The 21,116-nt window shown below is 39.5% G+C and overlaps 2 protein-coding genes across 3 annotated transcripts; one reads left to right on the top strand and one right to left on the bottom strand.

Annotated features, from left to right (window-relative positions):
- Nucleotides 1-1,955: 1,955 nt before the first annotated feature.
- On the bottom strand, nucleotides 1,956-15,407 carry lmbr1l (limb development membrane protein 1-like). Its single transcript, XM_079675963.1, has 17 exons — nucleotides 15,156-15,407; nucleotides 10,209-10,293; nucleotides 8,334-8,367; nucleotides 7,889-8,028; nucleotides 7,231-7,334; nucleotides 6,744-6,867; nucleotides 6,588-6,656; nucleotides 6,433-6,497; nucleotides 6,247-6,319; nucleotides 6,060-6,149; nucleotides 5,855-5,931; nucleotides 5,672-5,749; nucleotides 5,502-5,575; nucleotides 5,197-5,287; nucleotides 5,026-5,092; nucleotides 4,191-4,352; nucleotides 1,956-3,659 (listed from the first exon to the last, which is right to left on the bottom strand). The coding sequence occupies exons 1-17, from the start codon at nucleotides 15,216-15,218 to the stop codon at nucleotides 3,574-3,576; spliced, it is 1,482 nt and encodes a 493-aa protein (XP_079532089.1). The 5' UTR covers nucleotides 15,219-15,407; the 3' UTR covers nucleotides 1,956-3,573.
- On the top strand, nucleotides 14,659-20,495 carry dnajc22 (DnaJ (Hsp40) homolog, subfamily C, member 22). 2 transcript variants are annotated; one of them, XM_079675982.1, is made up of 4 exons: nucleotides 14,659-14,835; nucleotides 19,124-19,733; nucleotides 19,841-20,133; nucleotides 20,286-20,495. In XM_079675982.1, the coding sequence occupies exons 2-4, from the start codon at nucleotides 19,184-19,186 to the stop codon at nucleotides 20,460-20,462; spliced, it is 1,020 nt and encodes a 339-aa protein (XP_079532108.1). In that variant the 5' UTR covers nucleotides 14,659-14,835; nucleotides 19,124-19,183; the 3' UTR covers nucleotides 20,463-20,495. The 2 variants fall into 2 exon arrangements, with proteins under 2 accessions (XP_079532108.1, XP_079532107.1); XM_079675981.1 differs by lacking the exon at nucleotides 14,659-14,835 and adding an exon at nucleotides 18,260-18,416.
- Nucleotides 20,496-21,116: the final 621 nt, after the last annotated feature.

Raw genomic sequence — 21,116 nt, 5'->3', positions numbered from 1 at the left:
TTTTTCAATTAGCTAGGGACCCAGAATCAGCACTTCTCTAACAGGCCTGAAATAGAGGGGTATGAGGCATGGCTAGAATGGGTGATCTGTTTGGTATTTTGAGCAAAACACTTCATAGACATGTTTTTTTATATATTTGTATATATCTGAGACCAATAATATATGCCTAAAAATAGTAGGAGACGTTTAAGAACACAAATTGCTGGACATCAGCGTACACCAACTCCAGGTTCAAGCTGCTTTGCTCAGCCTCGATTTGGCCTTTCAAAACGAACGCCAGAGGGCTGAGTTTGAGGCGATGCTGCACTGAAGTGGACAATAGAATAAAAAGGGTGGGACTTCCTGGCCCAGACAAGCAGGTCAAAGGTCATGCATGATGCGTACCTTGTTTTGTAAACCTGACCCAAAAAACATGATTTACATTGTAAAGATCAGACAGTGTATGCTTGAATAATTAACTATTGTGATATTACAGTCCTCAACAGCCATTTCGGGCCATTCACCCTGACCTAATGAAACAAAGGCCTGCAACAGGCGACTGTGTGAAGCAAGTGTGCCGTGAGTGTGCACGCAGGATGGCGGGCAGCTACGACAAATGGACAGTGTGACCCATTATCAGTTGATTAGGGGGCAAGTCTCGCCTTTTCCTGTCAGTGGTTCTGTATTTGCGAGCGTACAACCGAGGGAATAACAGCCCCTAATGCACTTTGGCACCGACTTCAAAAGGCCGACTGTCAGGAAAGCTAATCTGTATCTTTTTCCCCCTTCATTCTTATGTTTTGACAATAAAGATAGCCTATCTCATCCCATTACACACTGCCCGTCTCCCGCCTTGTCCCCGATATGCCCAACAGCCAGTCCAATAGTGTGTGTTACCCAATGGGACTGCTGCGACACTTTGATTGCACTGCTATCAACCTTTATATTTTGCTGAAGGGAGGTGCTATCCCAATGTTTCTCCAACTAAATCCAAGATTAAGGAATATATCAGGTTGTTACTTGCTGTCTGTGTGAACAATGTACCTCAAATCCAGTTTGCTTTACTTTCTCTAATAAGCTAATAAAAATCACCTGGCTTAAAAACAACTTTCAAAAGTAAAACTTGGCATTGTTTCTTTTAAACTCAAGGATACTTTTAGTTTGGGGAGAGCACTATACAAACAATTTTAATATATTACAGTAATTGTTTATATTTACTTAGCATTGTTCAGCAATGGCTAAGTGTGCTGTCCAAGTTGTTCCCCAAAGGAATTTGGTGAATAATGACTGGCCCTTTTGAACTCAAAACTGCTTCTTCTTTCAAGACAATGATAATGCACAAACTTCTTTTCTACACACCTTATATCTGCCTTACATGTTTCCTCAGAGGGTAACCATTCTCCAGATGTGCAAGTAATGTTACAGCGACCTTTGAGTTCATTTCCTCTCGGCAAAGGAAACGCAGTGCAAAACAAAATCTAATCCAAATAAGCTTAATTAAAACATCCAACAAAACAAAACAAGAAATGCAAACAAAAATCAAGAGGGAGAAATTAATCAGAGACTGGGTTTTCTTGAACTGACTTCAGAAAAATTAGATGAGGAAATGAACAATAGGCAAGGAAAAGGGATGGTAGAAAGGAGGTGGGTGGTGGGGACGTGAAGAGTGAATGTGAGTGGATGTGGCTTCTCCTCCTGATTTGCAGGTTTTAATCTGGCAGTTGCATCAGAGTGGGGAAAGCGTGGGCTATGACTGTAGTGGCGTCGCGGCTGGACACTGCTGACAGACAGGCCAAAATATGGCTTTCTTCTGCCGCTGATTAAAGAAGTGCAACAAAAGGGTGGAAGGACAAAGAGGACAGACGCCTACACCATCACACTCACCACAGCAGATCAGAAGTAGTGTAGTTACATTAAATGAAATGTAGCGGCATTAGCAGTGAAATTCATCTCGATCCAAAAAGGACACAAAGCAGTTAAAAACACAAGACTGTTTTTATTGCCCTTTGCTCTTAAAACAATGTCCATCAATCGGAAACATTTTTAAGGTAAACAAAACTATTTTTTGTAATCTTTGAGAACAACTCTAAAGAATTTATTTTGTCTCAACCGTATCACATTGAAATAGTTTTAATGACTGTTAAAAAGAGTTAACATGTGAAGTATAGATCCCAAAATGCCCATAAATAATAAAAAACAAAAAGAAAATTCCCGAAGAAAAGTGAAATAAGTAAACCTTAGAGTGCTCCATATTTATTATACATAAGAGAGACTACCCGTACACAGAGGCTGGTGTTGGGTTTAAGAGACACTGTCCTCTGCTGGTCAAACCAACAGCTAATAACCTGCTGATACAGCAGCAATGGCAAACGGTGACACAGGGTCACCAACACATTTAAGAGGATGAGATACAGCTGATAAACATAAAAGCATTTGGGTAAGAATAAAAACACTGGAAATGCTTGCATTGGTGGTGGTCACATTCACTTTTCAAAAATATTCTAGAAACTATTCTGAGCTTTCTCAAAGAGGAACGAGATGAACAAATACTTCACAGAAAATAAAAATAAAAAGCACTAAGAAGACTTAAAAATTACTTTTGGTAAAGTTAAATGTTGTGCGTTTACCTTTGAAATATTGCACTTCTCCCCATAGATTCTTTATTCACAGTTTGATTGGTCAAAACGCAGAAGTTCCTCCTAGTGAGTGTCACTTGACATTCAAAAGTCTTGCATAAGACAAAGTGTAAAGCTTTCTTTTTAATGTACCTTTGTCAATGTATGAGTAACCCTCAGACTCAGTAAATGTACTGTCATCTACTAAAGTATAAAAACCCTGATTAATAATCACTGCAGCAAATGCTTAGTTTTGCTCGTAAACTGGGTTTATAAAAATAGCTCCAACACTAAGATCATAACTCCACTCACATATTCCCTGTGTAACCTGAAGATCCATAGATAGACAAGGTACGTTGTGTCCTACTTGTTCCCAATAAGCCCTTCCTCTCATTTACTAACATAACACCGGTGCAGACTGGACAACCAAACACAAGGAAGTAAGATTCCCAATCTTAAAATAGTGGTACAACCAGAGAGGGAAAAGCGTGGGGAAGCCACAGAGAAAGAGAGAGCGCTCAAGTGACCTGGAGCAGGAAGAGGAAATTAAGTCATAGTTACAATGTAATATTTCAAAATAACTCTGCTGACTTTCACATGTGTCAACTAAACCACCACTATCAACTGGATCCTCTTTTTATGAAGCACCAGGCTTTGTGAGGGGGACTGCACATTTATTGTCCACTATGACAAGACTGCCGGTATGGCTTAAATCCCTTTTCCCTAGTCTTAGTCTTAACCATGACTCAGCTAACCACAAAAAAAGAACTGCACAATATCGGACCCTGATGTATTGGTCAACAAACACAGCAGAGCTCCCACTGGACACGGAGACTTGTCACCTTCTTGGGTTTCTTCACACTGGGCGCCCTGTCCCGTGTACCAACTGGCAAACCGACTGAACTGCAAATGCCTTTAATCCAATAGTTGCACATTTTAAGTGGGTGAGTTCAGGAAAGGCAGTAGTGAAGAGGAAAAGTCACTGGATTTTAGACAGTCCACTGGCCAGGAGGAGCCTGAAGGGTACGGTCGAGCGTGACACAGTTAAAGGCAATCTGTGGAGACCTGAAAAAAAAAATGAAGGGCTTTAACATCACGCACACAGTGGAGCACTTTACTTGCAAAGCTAAGAAAAATACTGATTTAGGTTGAATTGGGGTCTATTAATCACAGAACAAAAGTAGGTTGGGAGGCAATGGGAAAGTGCAGGAGAGCTGCTATGGTGCAGAGATGCTATCTATACTGTGAGGAAGGGGAATGTGTGCATGTGTGTGTGTGTTTGGCGTGTCCAAGCTCCAAGCACTTGTTTGTGTTGGGTGGAGGTAGTGGGTGTGTGTGCTGCGAGGGGTCCAGGGCGGTGTGCCTAAAGGTCCCCAAGGAGACCTGACTCTCCTCTTGTCCCCTTACACTTTCCTGAAAGAATTGTATTCTTTCTATCTGAGGAAGAGAGACCAGCCCATCGGGAAATGGGGCCAAAGGTGGGAAAACGTATGATACGAGTGCAATGAATTTCAGTAACACAATGTCACACAGAGAAATATATGCATATAGATTACTTGGATTTGCTTGAAAGAATAAAATAAAACTTAGACTGACCAAAGGCACGGATGAGCTCTCGCTGCACGGCCCAAGTTACGGTGTTGATCAGGGAGGCCGAGGTGAGTCCAGCAAACAGCATGTTGTACATGAAGACAATGTAGAAGTTCCCGAGCCAGTTATACCGACCAAAGTCTCCCAGTAAATCGAAGCGGGTGATCCCTGATGGAAGATAAGCAAAATAAAATGTTCTGCTTGATTAAACTGCTTACGCCTCAGCTAAAGTGGTCATGGCATACAGATGCCCTCTTGTGGGCATTACTAAAACTACGAGTAAAATGTTGAATCAGCAAGCTCTGTTGCCATGTTTTATATATAGAAAAAAATACATATTACATTTAAGCCAATTCATCGAAAAGCTTAATTTTAAAATCCAAATAGTAATCAAACTATTTGGATTTTAAAATGAAGCTTTTTGATGATTTGGCTTAAATGTAATATGTATTTTTGTTTCAATTGTAAAGCACTTAGTAAATGCGGTTGGAAAGGGGCTTAAAGTTATTATAATTTTTATTGTCAAAGGATATTCCTTTTAAATAAAATAAATCTAAACGAAAAAGGACATTTTTCCACAGATTAAATACTGCTTTTTAGGTTTTCAACGACCTCCTTTGAACTGTCTCACAATTTTTTTTACTTTAGTTTTGTGCATTGCCTTGTGGAACAATAACAAAACAGCACTCAAGTATCAAAAATGTTTTTTTATGCATCCTGAATATTTTGTATACTTCAATATTCCACTGTAAAGACACGACATACTCAAAACCTGCTAGAAATCAGTATGATATATAGAACTGTGACCTGTCTGTAGTCTTATATAGACACATTTCCTTACCAAGAGTGCGTGAAAAGACTGGCAGTGCTGAGCTCAGGATAAGAAGTGAAACGCAGTTTCCGATTATCTAAAGAAAAAAACAGGAATGTTGAAGTTACTATGAGGAATAAACACAACACTCGTATACCTCACTATGCGATAAAATGCATGCAAAGGTTAGCTTTCATTTACCTGTGTGAGGTTGGTGTCCTGTGCACGAGGCATGAGGCTAGTGAAAAGAGGGGAGCTGTAGAAGCCCACCACTGAGGACACCATCAGGTAGCTGACATTCATTTTAAGAAAAACACTGGAAAGAAGACTACAGAGATAGAAATATCCAAGCGCATTTTGAATGCTTATTAAATGTATGGATGGAACATCATGAGTAAACATAACTCGCATGTCAAATATGAATGGTAGTCTGTAAATGGCTGAGTCAGAGCCAAAGGGGACATGGTCACACACACTCACAGCAGGTGAATGGAATAAAAGGATACAGAATGAGGACTACTTGAACTGCAGCGCCCAGCGCGCCGAACATGGAGAAGGAGGCCATCCCCAGGTTAGGGTCCTAAAAGACAGAAAGATAAACAACCATCAGTGTACACAAATGACTCAGTGTAGCACACCAAGCATCTTCACAGGCTGTTTCTGAATAAATCCTCACCTCCATTCCTCTGGGCATAGCAGTCTCATCCAGGAGCAACTCCAGCACATTGAAACAGACCATCAGTACGCACATCACCTGAAAAGACACAAACAGTAATTATACAATCATTAAAAACAACCATCTTTGTGAAAAACAGAGTTAAAACAGGCAGTAAGAATACATAAAAAAATGGTACGGTACCGTCAATGCGAGCAGCATAAGCATGGCCAGTGGATATCCCAGGTTTCGCTGCCATGGGGACGCTTTCCTACGCATTTCTGTGAGGTAAGCCAAAATAATAAAATAGAAGAACCAACAATAAAATTAGTGTAAAGCAACATATTGCTTTACAATGTAAATCAGTGAGATAAGCCTATCAGAGAGCAGCTTGGTTGAACAGTCTTACCCAGGGCAATGCGCTTGCTCCGGACTGTCTGATGATCTTTTTTCATTGCCTCCAAGTTCAGCTTGACCCAGCATGACGCCGATCCGCCGTCTTCAACCGGACACAACATCACATAATAAAAACGAACAGTCAATCACTCCGCTTTAAATGTGAAGAAAAAGGCAAATGTTTATGGTGACACACTCACAGTTCAGTTTCCTGGAGAGCGAGTCTTCCTCGAATGTTGTACAGTTCAACGTTTCTTCTACATCTTCCAACAGCTAAGGGATATAAGAGACATCAATCGCTATGGAAACTACAGTTTACAGCCACAAGATGACTTAATATAAAGACTACTCTATGCAAAGTGGGAAGTGTAGTAACTGTGACTCACCCGCGGTTTGACCAACAGGCTGCCAGTGACACTGAACATTCGGGACAACCCAAAGGGAGTGCACACTGAGGAGGGAAGCACACAGATGGTGATGTGAAAGTGTCATATGTCATAGCCTTTAGCTGCTCAAGTCATTGTGATTAAGACATACTTACACAAGAGCAGCAACACTCCAAACAGAGAGATGCCCGAGTATAGGTAGGGAAGGTAATACTCCCACAGGTCTGACATTTAGAAAAGGAGAGCAGCTTTATTAAACTGTAAAACCCATTGTTACGCAGGGTTCTTCAGGTATAATGCGTGTGACTCACCGTAGAGGCTCTTCCTGGCGATGTTGTCGTGGAGGAGGGCCGATGCCACCCACACAATGCCCAGCACGAGCAGAGCCAGCAGCAACAGCAGCACAACGGCCTCATACACTCGAGCCATAACACCCTACACAAACAAAACACATACTCTGTGATGTGCAACAGAACAATAATAGCCAACTTTTTTTTTTTTTGATAACTGTATATTCATCTTATGTTATGCGTAAAGGCAATCAAATCTGTTTTCAGCCTCTCAAATATGGAGATTTACTGATTTCCGTGTTATAGGTTATTTTAAACTGAATACACAAGACTTCACCTTGAATTTTCCTGAGATTTTATACAATAAACTATATCAAATAAACAACAAAATAATCCACATAGTAATCAATAATGATAAAATATGTCAAGTTGAATTTTCTGTTAAGTCTTTATTAAATGGTTCTGGAGTCTAGAGGTGCAATTGATGAGTAAATGCTGAAGGCAGTACCTTTCTGGACCCTGCAAATCCCTCAGACTCGGTGAAGAAGTAGGCAAAAGGCATGAGGAACACCAGCGACAAATTGGAGAAAAGGAAAACTAGGTTCCACAATCCTGATGGAGAGAAAGAGAGATGTTCTGTCAGTTTTCAGTGCACACATTCTTTAGTGATAAAAGGGCTGTGACATGGCATTTCAGCAGTACCACTGCCAACCACTGTGAGGTATAGTCCTACCAAAAAGAATAAAATATCAAAACATTTGTGAAAATATTTACATTCAATTGTTTCTCATATGAATCAACACTACAGGCCTCTTTAAGTTTGTGTGCGTCAGGATCAGTTGAAAGTAAAACAGTAATTATACGGAGTCAAAGGGCTCGGCAGAGGTCAACATGAGCAGTTGTGAAACAGTTTGAACATGCACTGCTCTGCCCACAGCAAGGTCACAGACACTCAGTCCATAATAATTATCTGTTTGGACACAGGCCTGCACAGTGTATTGATTTGGAGGTTATTATTAGTGATCCTTAAAGTGGAACACCACTTAAATTATAATGTGTTTTGTCCATGGCCTAGGAAAGTTAAATCAATGCCTACTGCTGTTAGACAGGTTTTAATGAATATTAACCCTTAGGTGTTGTTGACTTAGAAAAACATTAGGGTGTACCGTGGATGAGAGATCCGTTGAGCCACTGCATGTAGTAGCTCTGTGGGAAGGTGAGCAGCACCTCATTGGACAGAATGGAGATGGGGAGAAGGAGCACAGCACACACTGCGACAGACAGGGTGAACGTGCACAACCACAGCCTGGAAGAAGGAGAAAAACAAGTCATCAGTGAAGTCACAACTGTGTTTGTGTTTAGCCTAACAGCCAAGTTGAAAGGTTGACTGAGATAATACAGCGCCAGCGTGTAGGGACAAAGGGCAGAGTGACACCTAAGTGCCCTCATCCCAACCAACACACCAGGGCAATAAAACTACAGCCCAATTACCTCAGCCCACCAGACGTCACCCTGACTAATGTGCTCAATCATTCACATGGACACAATTATACGAGTGAGTAAAAACAGATTGCTGTTAAGCAGGCAATTATTAAAAAGGGCTTTACTTACGCAATTTTGTTGACGGTGGCATCTTCGACATCATCTGAAAGAGAGTAGAGAAATAAGTTGTATTTAATATATTATATAAGTGTGATTTATTTTAAATTTTTTGAAAAGGTGCCCAATCTATGTTTTAACTAGACACATGATTAAAACTATATGTTGCCACAGATATAGCCAACTTATGTGTTTTTGAGCAGGTGTTAGTAAAAGCTTTTGGGGCAGTGTGTGTAAACTGTATATACATAGATATATAGGGAAAAGGTGTAGTAGCTTCAGTCTCTATGCAGGATAAAAAGGGTCTCCCTGGCCTCAGAGTGGGGAGTTAGTGGGGGCGAGCATGTTAGGAACATTTTGTTCAAGCAAGGCCAACTTTCACTCGTGAAAAGTGCAAAACATATGAGGAGGAAACTGCAAAGAGAGAATTATTTGTGTGAAAGGGAGCAGTCTCTAAATGTTACTATGTGCCCAGAGCACTGTAAAGTATTACAAAACCTGCTATACATCTCTAAACTTGTGCTCCATAGAAAACATGCTACTGTCATTTCTTCTTGTGCAAATGTTGGCACAGTTTTCTAATAACGACAAAAAGCCTGAGGAGCAGAAACCAGTTCTTGGCTCCTTATTTTCCCAAACAAGTCAGTAGAGAGGTATTGCACAATCGGCATTTAGCTGCAGGGTAAAACTGTCCTGCTGTTGTTGAAGCAAAGATAACATTTACAACAGTGGGCTAGTACATAGCAGGTCCCCCCCTCAAAAAAAGAAAAGATCTGGTCATATCCCAGGATTTTAACTAAGCCCAGCCTCAGTCGAGCAGAGAGATCTTGCAAAGGATCCAACATCTGCTTCCAATAATGGAATATTATTTGATTTGTTAAGTTTCTGGCAGCCAATTCCCCCTGCAGAACTTTAAATATTTTCTTAGTTTTAATAATCGAGAAATAACTGTAGATACAAATATGCAAGGCATGTTGCATTAATGAAAATGCTTGTCAGTAAAAATGTGTTGATTGGCATTACTGTGATGACCACACAACATAGTTGTTACAACTGTCAAAAATAAAAGAAGGCAGTAAGTGAAAGTAATGTGAGATTAAGCCAGTTTTGGGATGCTGATGGTTGAACACTGAACAGTATGTTAAAAAAAAAAAGTACTTTGAGATCTTTCTCTCCTCGTAGTAGCAGAGTATGTTGCTATATGAAACACAGTTGTACTTTTGAGTTGTTGTAAAGCCTTCAAACATTAACTCCAAAGTGCAACTGTTTTCCATGTAGCAACATTTTTCAGCGCCCCTCCACCACCCTGATCAGCAGGGATACCCCCTGAAGACACAGTACAGGTTACAAGACACACATTCTTCCCCTCTGGAATGCTCCAGCCAAGGTCCAGAGCCTTGGGTTAAAACGTGCATGCCTGGCATTGTAACTTTCAACGTAAGCTCTGTTAACAATAGCTGTTTTTCAAATATACAAATGTGTATGTATAATACAATCATTCAAAAGTATGGCGATATCAGGAACGTTGATGAAACTGAGTAAGGTTTGGGAAATAGCAAACATTACTCAGTCGTTGCGTTGCTTTCCTTAGATTCATCTAGCTTTAGACCCTGCTGCTGCTGTAGCCGTAAACTCAGCCACGAACTATAAATAAGAGCCGATTGACTCAAAATAGAGAAGTGGTGTTTTAACAAAACCTGGGCTTGCTTTGGCAAACGTACTCTGTGGAAGAAATTCCAAAACTCAGATGTAATCACTCTACTTGTCAACACCATCAATTCACCCCCAAGCTATTCTACATAAGCCTTTGAAATAAATCTTCTCACAGAGCAGTCTTTGTGTGGTGCACCTGTTCAAATCCAGGATGAGTCATATTAAAAAACTCACCTGTGATAAACTCTGCAGTCTTCTTGAAGTGGGTAAGTATGAGGTAGGACACTATGTAAAGGCAAGTAAACAGGAGCACACATATCTGTAGAAAGACAGAAAGAAGAGATAAGGTTATTTATTTTACTCGTTTAAACAGCTAATCGCATAAAGGAAATGCAGCAATAAAAACAAACAGTCATGTTCTGCCCAATACTTCTGATAAGCAACACATGTATTCAGGCTCTCTGGTGTAGGATATTCTGATAGTTCTTAAAAGAGGGGGTTGTACACGGCACAAACACTTATAGAATAAGAGGAAAAAGATAAGAGGAGAGGACATGGCAAGGACACGGTCAGCTTCAACAGTTTGTTCTTTCATAGTTTATTCTGTTGCATATAAACAAACAGGCAGAAATATTTTTAATAGATGCAAACAGCCCAAAACATACACCATTTTGCACGGGTCACAAAAGACAGATGGAGGCTGCAGATTACCACTTGATCCCGACAAAGAGTGAAATGAGTGACAGTGATGAACTCGGGGGGATTAGGAGAAGCAGAAGAAAGACGGGTTTATACCCGTGACAGATAGACCCCATGCTGCTTGTAAAGATCATCATCTGACATTGCTCCAATTCTGCTAACAATTTAGACTAAACCTACATTCACTCAGTAATCAGTTGTCTGGCAAAGCTTTTAACCTTTCAACCCAAAATACTGAAGTAAACTGCATGCATGACAACACAAAACATGATGGAACAGATACCTTTGGATACAAAATAAATCTTCACATCTTTCAATTTAACTTCAGCTTTGTCCGTTCCATGCACCACGGGTGACAGTATGTAGAACACCTTGTTGTTGCTCAGACACACATTGTATGATTACAAATTAATAATACAATATTTCTAAACCTTGTGTACCTGTTAGGTAAAAAAAACATGCCGTCAGAGCAAAACAATTCACAGATGCACCCCAAACTAATCTGGGCACAATGTTCCCCTTACTAATTTTCAACATTAATAGCAATCTTAACAAGACTTAAATCCTTTTGCCACACTTCGTGCCCCACTAGGCCATAGCACTTATTTTAAACAAAAACAACAAAGTCATTTCATAGATAACTTTTCAGTTCTATCATTACTCCTACTGGTCAAAATGGTCCTTGTCAGCAAAATCTTAATTCTTTACTCTCTTTGCAGCAGGCATTTTGGGAAACCAGTTCTCAGCTAGTCTAACTCAGCTCTATGTTGCAAGCCATGTTAGTAGGTTAGTATGTTAGTTGTGTAAGAGAGTGCAAGTTACAATTATGTGAAACAAGGATTTAAAGTACTTTCAAAAAGTAAAATAAACCAATGGCATGTAGTGTAGCCTGCTACCTATAAGTATTACTATTAGTTGTCAAAGAACAGCTGAGGCTGGACTGTTTTCCTACATATTTTATCCATTCAATAGTTGAGAAGCAGTTCACAAAAGTGTTGGACTGACAGTTGAATGAAGTGATGTTGCCAGATCAGAAATTATTTCCACATGGCAACTTAGAAGTCAGTAAGGGTAGCAGTAGTAGAAGTTTGCCCTTGAGGTCAGAACAGCAAAAGCAAACAAAGAGAGTGTCTCTGTAGGAAGACAGAAATGTGATGACATACTTACAGGTGTAACACGCTTAATGCTTAAATGGATGACTTCATGGAAGAACAAAAAGCCTACAGATTTATTAGCATCGGGTTACCATTAAAGTGATGTTGCAATGGAATAGTTCAATACATGTACTGTGAACAATAAAAATACCCTCAACGGTATAGAGGGCCTCGCAATACTATTCATGGTGAGACAGTGTGCATTTAAATTATGTTTCCACGCTCATTATAAATTGGATCCATGGGACATATGGACATGTTACAATAACAATGGAGTTGGGGTGCGGGCTTACACCCCTCCTCCTGTTTGGCTCAAGGAATTGCAAGAGTTTGACCCACTTTACAATGTAAACAAAGACTTGTTGAATAAACTATCTTATGTAAAACCAACATAAAATCTGTTGAGAAACAGTGTAAGTGGGCTGGATCGTCAGAAATATACCAGCTGTATCACACAAACAACAACGGCTTTAAAACTAACCAGCTCAGTCTGCAACATGATGCAGACTAGTTTGGTATGTTAAAAAATAAAGGGAAAAGCAGGGAACAAAGGATGGGTTTGGGGTGAGAAATATGTGGATGAGTAGAAAAACACCCCTTTAGTCCACAAATATGGGGACACGTGTGCACTGACAGGCAATGTTGAGAGCTGGGTGAACCTAGCAGGCCATAGAGTTTAAAAAGAGTCCAGCATCCAGATGGATATCTTTTAAAATTCACAGACTGAACTAAACATCTTTGTGCTGATTCAAGCAAAACACAATAAAGCTCAAATGATTTCCCATCTTGCATAACCTCATATTTCCTGTTATAACTCAAAGGAATAGGAGGTTGGCAGTGTCACAGCACACCCTTGCTAAGTGTCAAGTGGACTCCCTTAGAATTTATTATTTCAGGGGCGCCCAGCTAAACACGTTCAGGCAAAGTATGACGATCTTTGTTTATAACTAAGAGGATAGATTAGGCAAGTCCTACTCAAGATTTATTCAAGAGCCAGAAATAACTTCAAATCATGCACAGGCAAAGCCATCCTAATCCAAAAGAAGGTGGTTGGCAGCGGTAGTTTGTTGGGATCATTTTACTGAACCACATCATGCAATATGTGATAGATTAGTGATTTTGATTTTGTTATTGAGAACAGAAAAAGTATAACAACAGTGAAAGTGTGCTTAGATTTTTCCCACAAGCACAGCCATAATACATCAGATAACATGGTACTCAACCATCTTTCATGAGTGTGATGTGACTCGATATCTTAAGGTGTTCTGATGCTGGGAGTTCCATGGATACGTATTGTTACTTTATATTCTGCTGATAACTAATCCTTCTTAATCCCTCGCGGCTCAGGCGTTGGCTATGGGAGTGTTCTCCTGGCTCTAATGTGAACACCATCTTACCATGACGATGTATCTAGACAAATGTACACCTGTTAACTTGCCAGATGCTCTGATCCAAGATGATAAACAATGGTGCTCTAACAATGTTAGCTAGTGAATAAAGACGTTTGGCCTTAATCAAATTTTCCCAGCATTTGGGGCCACATTTGGTCAATGTATTCATTTTAAACAGGGGCAGCTGACAGGGCGCACTGGGAGGAGATGGTAGCTGTTGGTCAGCCAGGGGATTAAGAAGGATGTGTGGACTAATAGCATTAGGGGAAAGGGACAATGACAAAACAAGGGCATAAGACTACCCATGAGTACTTTATATGCTGCTTGTGTAAAGTTGATTACACACAAATGAAAATCTCTCTGCTACTCAGAGTACTATTTGACGTAGGATTGTCTAGAGCATGTGTCAAACTCAAGGCCCGGGTGCCAAATCATTACTATTATTATTAAAATGTATTTCGGCCCGCAGGATAATTTTTAATTACTATTAGATCTGGCCCGCCGGTATATTGCACGCACACCTTCACTCAATCCTGAGGATTTCCTCAGCTCAGAGCCTGACCCCAAACGTTGATGAACTTGCACCCAAGATGAGATGCCAAGTATCTGAACTAGCATCACAGAGCAGCACACTGAGTTTAATGGATGTTTCCTTCTGCACTTTTTGACTGCTTGTGACAACAGGGCATGTTTAGTTTTTTCTTTGAGGGGAATTGTTTTTTTTAAGCTGTTGTTGGCCTGTGTAAAAATGTAATCATAAGAAATGACACCGGAAAAGCTGCCGATAGAGCCATAAGAAATTAAAGCAACTGATTATTTAATGTTGTTTTTATAGGCAATAATTAAAGCTTTGTTAGTCCCAATAAGTTCATTTCAATAAGTTTTGCAATAAACATTGAACCAGTCCGGCCCTCGACTTATACCGATTTTTTTTATTTTGGCCCACTGTGTATTTGAGTTTGACACCCCTGGTCTAAAGGATGTAATCAGTTCTGCCTGTGATACCGCATGTTGGCAGATTCAGTAATACCTTGAAAATAAAAATCCAGGAAGGCAGAAAGCTAAACAAATCACGGGTGTTAAGCACTTACTATGGCCAAGTACCATAACCTCCTAACCAATAAAATAACAGAACCCTGAAATGGGGACACCTAAACACAATATGAAATGATTGATGTTAATAGATCTGTGGTTTTGCTGCTAAGGAGAGGCTTGCTCTGCAAAAGGCCTTTTGGCTCCACGAGTTATTTTATTCTACCTTAGTCTTCGCTTTTATAATTACTCAACCTCCTTATCGGATCATTCATTTTCATTTACATCGTACATCGTTCACCCAATCGGATTGTACTTTTTTAAGGGTTAAAGGTCACAATCCATGTGCCTTGCTGTAACTGTAGTGATCTTTCTTGCAAGTCTGAAGTTCAATAGGCGTTGCACAAACCAGTCAGTCAGTCAGTGTCAATCACAGCAGAGTTAAGAGTAAGATGCATCATTAACAGAATAGACGAACTGAAAAATGTGAAGTAGGCTGATCCAAACCATGGACATAAGAAAATGGAGAATTGAGAAGAGGTCTGGGACTTCAGAAAAACAAAGGAAGAGCACCATCTATGCTGAGTAAGCTCCTTGATGTTCCTGTGTCACACAATAATGACCAGCTGCCTGCGTGCTTTTATGAACGTTTACAGAAGTTTTGCCAGAAAATTAACATCAGAGTACCTAAAAGTCACGACAAACTTATACTTGTATACTGTTGCACAACGCTGAAAAGGGACACTGTCAACTTAAACTGGAGCGTTGAGCAGTGATACACACTCTAATTAAACGACGTGGCTTTCCTGCCCTGATTATGCAGCTGTTTGCTTTGTGAGAGCAGAGGAGACCCCTCATATGCATAATAACTGACGTTACATTAGCACAGCGGTAACGTTACTTACTATGGTTTCCCGGACACGGTTGTGGAAAAGTTGCTCCCTAACCGACACGTCTTCCGTTTCCATTCTCCGAAACCATTACAGTGTCCTCAGGCTGAGAAGCGCTGGAGGAGAGGATGTGTTAACAAAATTAAAACACGGGGCATCTTGTGAGTAATGCCATGGATGTGTGGCTGTGGAGCCCGGCTGCATTTAAACTGCTGAGTTAGCCCGTGAGCTGCTAGCTTCAGTCACTCTCTGATAAAAGACAAGCAGGGAGGGGTCGTGAGGGGGCGGGGCCAAGCTGAGGGGGGGAGGGGGCTAGCAGACATGTGTGCAGTTAGATACAGTAGGTACTCGATTGATCCCAAATTGGGAACTTATTTAATTAAAATAATTAAGAGGTGATCAAATAATAAAATAAAAGTGAAAATAATAAACAGCAAGTAAACACTGTTGCCCATAAAGTTTGAATAATTTGGTTTTCAGACACATTCCTATTTGTATTCCTATCTAATTTTCACTGTGATATGTTTGGAAGAGATTGATTATTACAGTTTTGACAAGTTATACACTTTATCTATCAAGAAAAAAATCAAATTGTCACAATCATTTCATGAGAAGAGGTAAAACATATTTTATTCTAACTTTATGGGCAACAGTGTATACAGTAGAAAGGAATTATTGTAAAATGTTCTAGATAAGTTAGACTGTTCTATAAAAGACCAACATACTACAGCAACAGAAATAGACAGACTTATATATATATTACATTAGCAGAAACATATGATAGTATATAGATTACATTTGTGTAAAGTTGCTGTTGTGCAAAATGTTCATGGTTATGTAGAGGGGGAAACTAAAACTATGGAGCAGTGAGTTCTCTAAGGTAAACGTCCGTCATCAGTGTAATTAATACTGTACGTCAGCATCATCGGTATTATCACACTTATTATGGTATTCATAGTTACATAATTGAAATAGCACAGATACGGATTGTATTGTTCACCACTTTGATGTGCACATGTAGGCTACTGTATACTCAGATCTGAGTGACTACACATGTTACAAGTAAAAGTCATTCAAATAGTTACTCAAAGACAACTAGAAAACTATTTGCATCTATATATAGCTAATGTATCAAACGTAAAAGTAAATGCAGATTGGCCCATTTCAGAATATGAAATGTTTTGATTAAAAGTATTGATGCATTAGAGTGTTATCATAGCTGGTAAAGGTGGAGCATGTTTTAATATCTTTGTTTAATGCAAGGTAGCATGTGAATTTACTCCAGGTTTAACTAAAGTCTTATTTAAGGGTTGATTATGTATCACACCATTGTTCAGTAAGTAACCAAAAGTATTAAATGTAGTGAAGTAAAAGTAACCATTTACCCCTGAATTGTAGTGAATTACAAAGAAGCAAAACATTGAAATACTGAAGTAAAGTACAAGTCTCACAAAATTGTACTTAAGTACAGTACTGAGAGTAAATCTATTTATGTTAACAACTGTTAACAACTGTTGAAGTAGGTCTACTTAATAAGTACAGTGAGTGAAGTCTGCATTTGAGATGGATTTATGTTTTGAAGCACTGAGAGGCAAGTGAGAAAACAAATATATCTTGATCCATTTTCAAAGTCTATATCTCAATCTCAATTGTTTTCAATCCTGAAGAACAGGTGAAAAAAAAGGTTTTGCTTTGCAAGGATAATCTTTCCAAGTTTCTTAAAAAAAAGTTTTTTTCTCCAATGAGGTATAGGGGGAAATGCTGAAGGAGGGGATTGTTTGTTGTTGCAATATTACTTTCGGCCACAAGATGTTCACCATGAGTTTAAATCATAGGTTTTAATTTGAACCTTAACACATATGCATACTGTGTGTCAGCAAGATATGACATGACAGTAATGTTTTTCTTTTGGCTAAAAATTCATTTTATTGTTGTTAATCTTCTGCTGTTGTTACTATTGGGAACATGGGGTAGTGGTGGACACAACAAAAAAATCTTGAAAATAAATCTGCCCAATGTTTTGCAATGATCATGGAATACACTTTGTTCCACTGTTCTGAGATCATAAACAAAGGAGAACAATTATTTTTGTGTACAGAGTAACTTAAGATACTTTAAATCACTGTCCTTTCTCGTACACGTGTCCTTTTCTTTACCTTATCACAACCTAAATGGACTCTGACCTGAGTTTCAACAGTCACATTAAAACAATGACTAAATCAGCTTACTATCATCTAAAGAACATAATAGCATTAAAAGACTAATGGCACAGCAGGATTTGGAAAAACTTGTCAATGCTTTTATCTTCAGTAGACTGGACTACTGTAATGGTGTCTTTACAGGTCTCACTAAAACATCTATTAGAAAGCTGCAGCTGATTCAGAATGCTGCTGCTCGAGTCCTCACTGACACTAAGAAAGTGGATCACATCACTCCTGTTCTGAAGTCTTTACACTGGCTTCCTGTGTGTCAAAGAATAGATTTTAAAATACTGCTGCTGGTTTATAAAGCTTTGAATGGTTTAGGCCCAAAATACATTTCTGATCTACTGCTAAATTATAAACCAGAACAGCTTTCTGTCCCCAGAGTCAGAACTAAACATGGTAAAGCAGTGTTCAGTTATTATGCACCAAATATCTGGAACAAACTCCCAGAAACCTGCAGGTCCGCTGCAACTCTGACTACTTTTAAATCTAGGCTGAAGACTTGTCTTTTTGCCGCTGCTTTTAATTGAAACAGAGCGGTTGTGTTTCGTTTTTGGTTAATGAACATTTGGGGCTAGTAACCCCAGGGAATCAGTGTCTGGGGACTTTGTCCTGGCTGGTTTTCTCTGTGTATGCTGCTCGGGACCTATGTGCCATACAAGCGTACACAGATCATGTTCGGAGAAACCTTAAAGAAAGGCATCAGTCAAATGGAACTTCTGTGTGAACTATTCATATCTTAAACTGCACTGTAACTTTGTATTCATGTACTTTTTATTCATGTACTATTTATTAATGTATTTTTTATTTTAATGTTTCTTTTATTGTCTTTTCTTTTTAATGACTGTTTTTAAATGCCTTTGTCTGAATGTCTTTGATTTTTGTAAAGCACCTTGAATTGCCTTGTGTTGAAAGGTGCCTTGCCTTGTCTTGCCTAAATGCGGATGAAGCCTCAGCGTAATTTCATTGTCATGATTCAAAGTCCAACTGTTGCAATAACATGCAACAACTTCAACTACTGAAAGAACAGGAAAGGATTCATGGGGATAAGGATTTTAAAATCATGAGTTAAGTAAGTAACCTTGTTTTATCTGCTAAATAAAATAGATCTTAGTTGTATTTTTTTTAAATAAATACATTGAAGGGGGCAGACTGATATAGCCTTTGGAATAACTGTGGATTGGTTCTATAAAAAAGGTTGGGGCATTTGTCAAATTCGGAACTTTTGTAAAACATGTGAGGTTTTTATGAAAAAATACATATAAAAACATAGTCAGTTACAGCCGGCAACATTTTCAATCATGTAATGGCATAAAATCATGAGCTAAGATAAATCCCTCTTATATAATATATTATTTAACCAGGAAAGAGATTAAAATCACTTTGCAGAGATACCAGGAGCACACACGCTATTGAGAAAACACACTGACAGTGACATGTACAACAATGACTTGTGAAAGGTCAAATGCATACATAATGTAAAATAGCTATCAGCAGGCAACGCAGCATAACAGAGAATCGGAGAAGTAATGTGACAAATGTACTTAACATTGTATGTACTGTGTTTTGATTCACCTTAGTTTATTGGTTATGTCTATTTGTTTTTTATTTTCAATTATAGTATTAGTCAGAACTCATATATACACTATTTTATTACATGTCTTTCTTTTGTCTGGTGTTCAGGGATTGTTATGGTGGGTTTTCTATGATGTGGTTTTGAGATGTAAAAAATGCCATAAATGAAGACTTAACTATTTCCTTCTTTTTTTGTTGTTGCAGGTACTCATGAAGGAGGACTTATATTGAACTGTACAGGAAGTGATCCACCAAGGCCACAGGATGGCAAAAAGTGTCATGGTAGCCTATGTCCTGTGGGCAATGGGTGGGCCTTTGGGCCTTCACCATGTATATTTAGGAAGAGACAGCCATGCTCTGTTATGGATGCTCACCCTGGGAGGATTCGGGTTTGGCTGGGTCAGAGAGTTCATACGTATTCCTGCATATGTTAGCGAGGCCAATCAAGAGGCAGAAAAAGACAGAAAAACACGTCCCACTATGGTGCTCCCACCTGTGAGCCCTGTCAGATTTGTTGGACAGGTGTTTGTTGGGATCTATTTTGGCACCGTGGCTCTGATTGGACTGAACTCCCTCAACTTCTTCTACTTGATTGTCCTGCCTTTATGTGTGGGTGCAGGGGTACATTTGGTGTCATGTATCGGCCAGCAGACTTCGGATCTCAGGAAAACGTTGACTACTTGTCTCATAACCTCCCCAATATTCTATGGCAGCAGCTTATCCCCCCTCCCTATAAGCCTGGCTGCCAGTGTTACTGCTGCATCGCACCGCAGGCACAGACCTCCACCGCCACCAGGGAGCTCACAGAAACTAGGTGAGAACACCTCACAAGACAACACCATCAGTTCTACTTGTACTTTCACTGTCCCTCACCAAACCTTTAAGATTCACTACAATTAAATGTTCTTCTGTCTTATTTAGGACCACGGATTTACAGGCTTGGTCTGGCCTGGCTGGCCTTCTCTGCTCCGCTGGGTTACTGTATTTTCCATAACACCACAGCCACACTGTACTACCTGTCTGACTGTGTAGCAGCACTGCTGGATATATTCTGGTTCCTGCCTTGGCTCCGAAATGTGTTTGAGTACATTCTTTTAATGCCATATCGGCTCTTGTGTGTAATTACTGGAGGGGGTTACTATGAAGACGCTTGGAGGAGGATGTTGGAAATACTTTTAAAAGAGTACACTGAGAAAGAAAAAGAGGCTCTGCGAGTGAGTAAACACATACCTTTGAAAAGGCTAGGTGACATATATGCCTTAAGGTGTATACTGTGCATCAGTCTGAGCATTTTTAGCATGTAAAGCAACTCATCTAGCTTTGTCATAATCTCAAAACTGTGTATGTGGATATATTTGTGTTGCAGGTCTTGTCATTGGAAATAGAGGCCTCCCTAGAAGACATAACACGCAGCTATAGGGAACTGGCCAAGACATGGCATCCAGACCATAACCCCAGCAAGGATGCTGAGGCCATGTTTGTGAAGATCAATGAGGCTTATGAGATCCTTCTACGACGGCACAAACCTCAGAGATTCAAATAGTTTCCCTGAATAAAGTGAGACTCTTGATGACAATGATTTTCAGTCATTTTTTATATTCTGTATTGAACATCAATTAAAAAAAAAGACTTACACAGCATTTCACAGAGTACTTGGCATATTTAGTCTCAAGCAGCACTTTGCTGCCACCTTGTGTTGTTACAGGTGTAATGTCACCATAAACTATTTCATCACAAGAATTGTACTTGTTTCACTGTGTGCTTTCTTGATATTACATGCTTGCCTAACAACACCAAGTTGCCTAGATATCCTGTAATTTTAGAGCATTTCAATAAAATAAAAAATTCAATTATGTTATGTTCATGTTATTATAGTTCAAAGACAGACGCCAAAAAAGGGAAATAACTTGTAAAAAAAAAAAAACCTACTCCATCCTCTTGCATTTCCGGAAGAGGCCTTGATGATAAACTGTCTGCATTTGCTTTGAATAACTTGATAACATGTAGCAGGTAAACTGGCCTCTGTGCAGCCAGTGTGTCTTTATCCAAACAAAAATGTATGCTCATCAGCCAAAATAAGTCTGCCTATTAGTTATTGTCATGGCAAACATAACATCAAATGTTTAGCACCTGTACACGAAGCTGACATGCATCGATGCATTCGGCGATCACTGAATCAAGAGCTCTGTTGTACAAT

Source organism: Notothenia rossii (genome assembly GCF_949606895.1).
Source record: "Notothenia rossii genome assembly, chromosome: 4".
NCBI classification, from domain to species: domain Eukaryota; kingdom Metazoa; phylum Chordata; class Actinopteri; order Perciformes; family Nototheniidae; genus Notothenia; species Notothenia rossii.
Note: the sequence above shows the minus strand (reverse complement) of the source record. Positions and strands in the feature narration are given on the sequence as shown.

Excerpts from the sequence above, each read along its gene's own strand:
- lmbr1l (XM_079675963.1), bottom strand. The coding sequence starts at position 15,218 with ATGGAAACGGAAGACGTGTCGGTTAGGGAGCAACTTTTCCACAACCGT. Across the intron at positions 6,320-6,432 it reads GCCTGTTGGTCAAACCGCGG|CTGTTGGAAGATGTAGAAGA; the intron begins GTGAGTCACAGT and ends TATATCCCTTAG. Across the intron at positions 3,660-4,190 it reads AGAGCTCATCCGTGCCTTTG|GTCTCCACAGATTGCCTTTA; the intron begins GTCAGTCTAAGT and ends TTTTTTTTTCAG.
- dnajc22 (XM_079675982.1), top strand. The coding sequence starts at position 19,184 with ATGGCAAAAAGTGTCATGGTAGCCTATGTCCTGTGGGCAATGGGTGGG. Across the intron at positions 19,734-19,840 it reads AGGGAGCTCACAGAAACTAG|GACCACGGATTTACAGGCTT; the intron begins GTGAGAACACCT and ends TGTCTTATTTAG. Across the intron at positions 20,134-20,285 it reads AAGAAAAAGAGGCTCTGCGA|GTCTTGTCATTGGAAATAGA; the intron begins GTGAGTAAACAC and ends TTTGTGTTGCAG.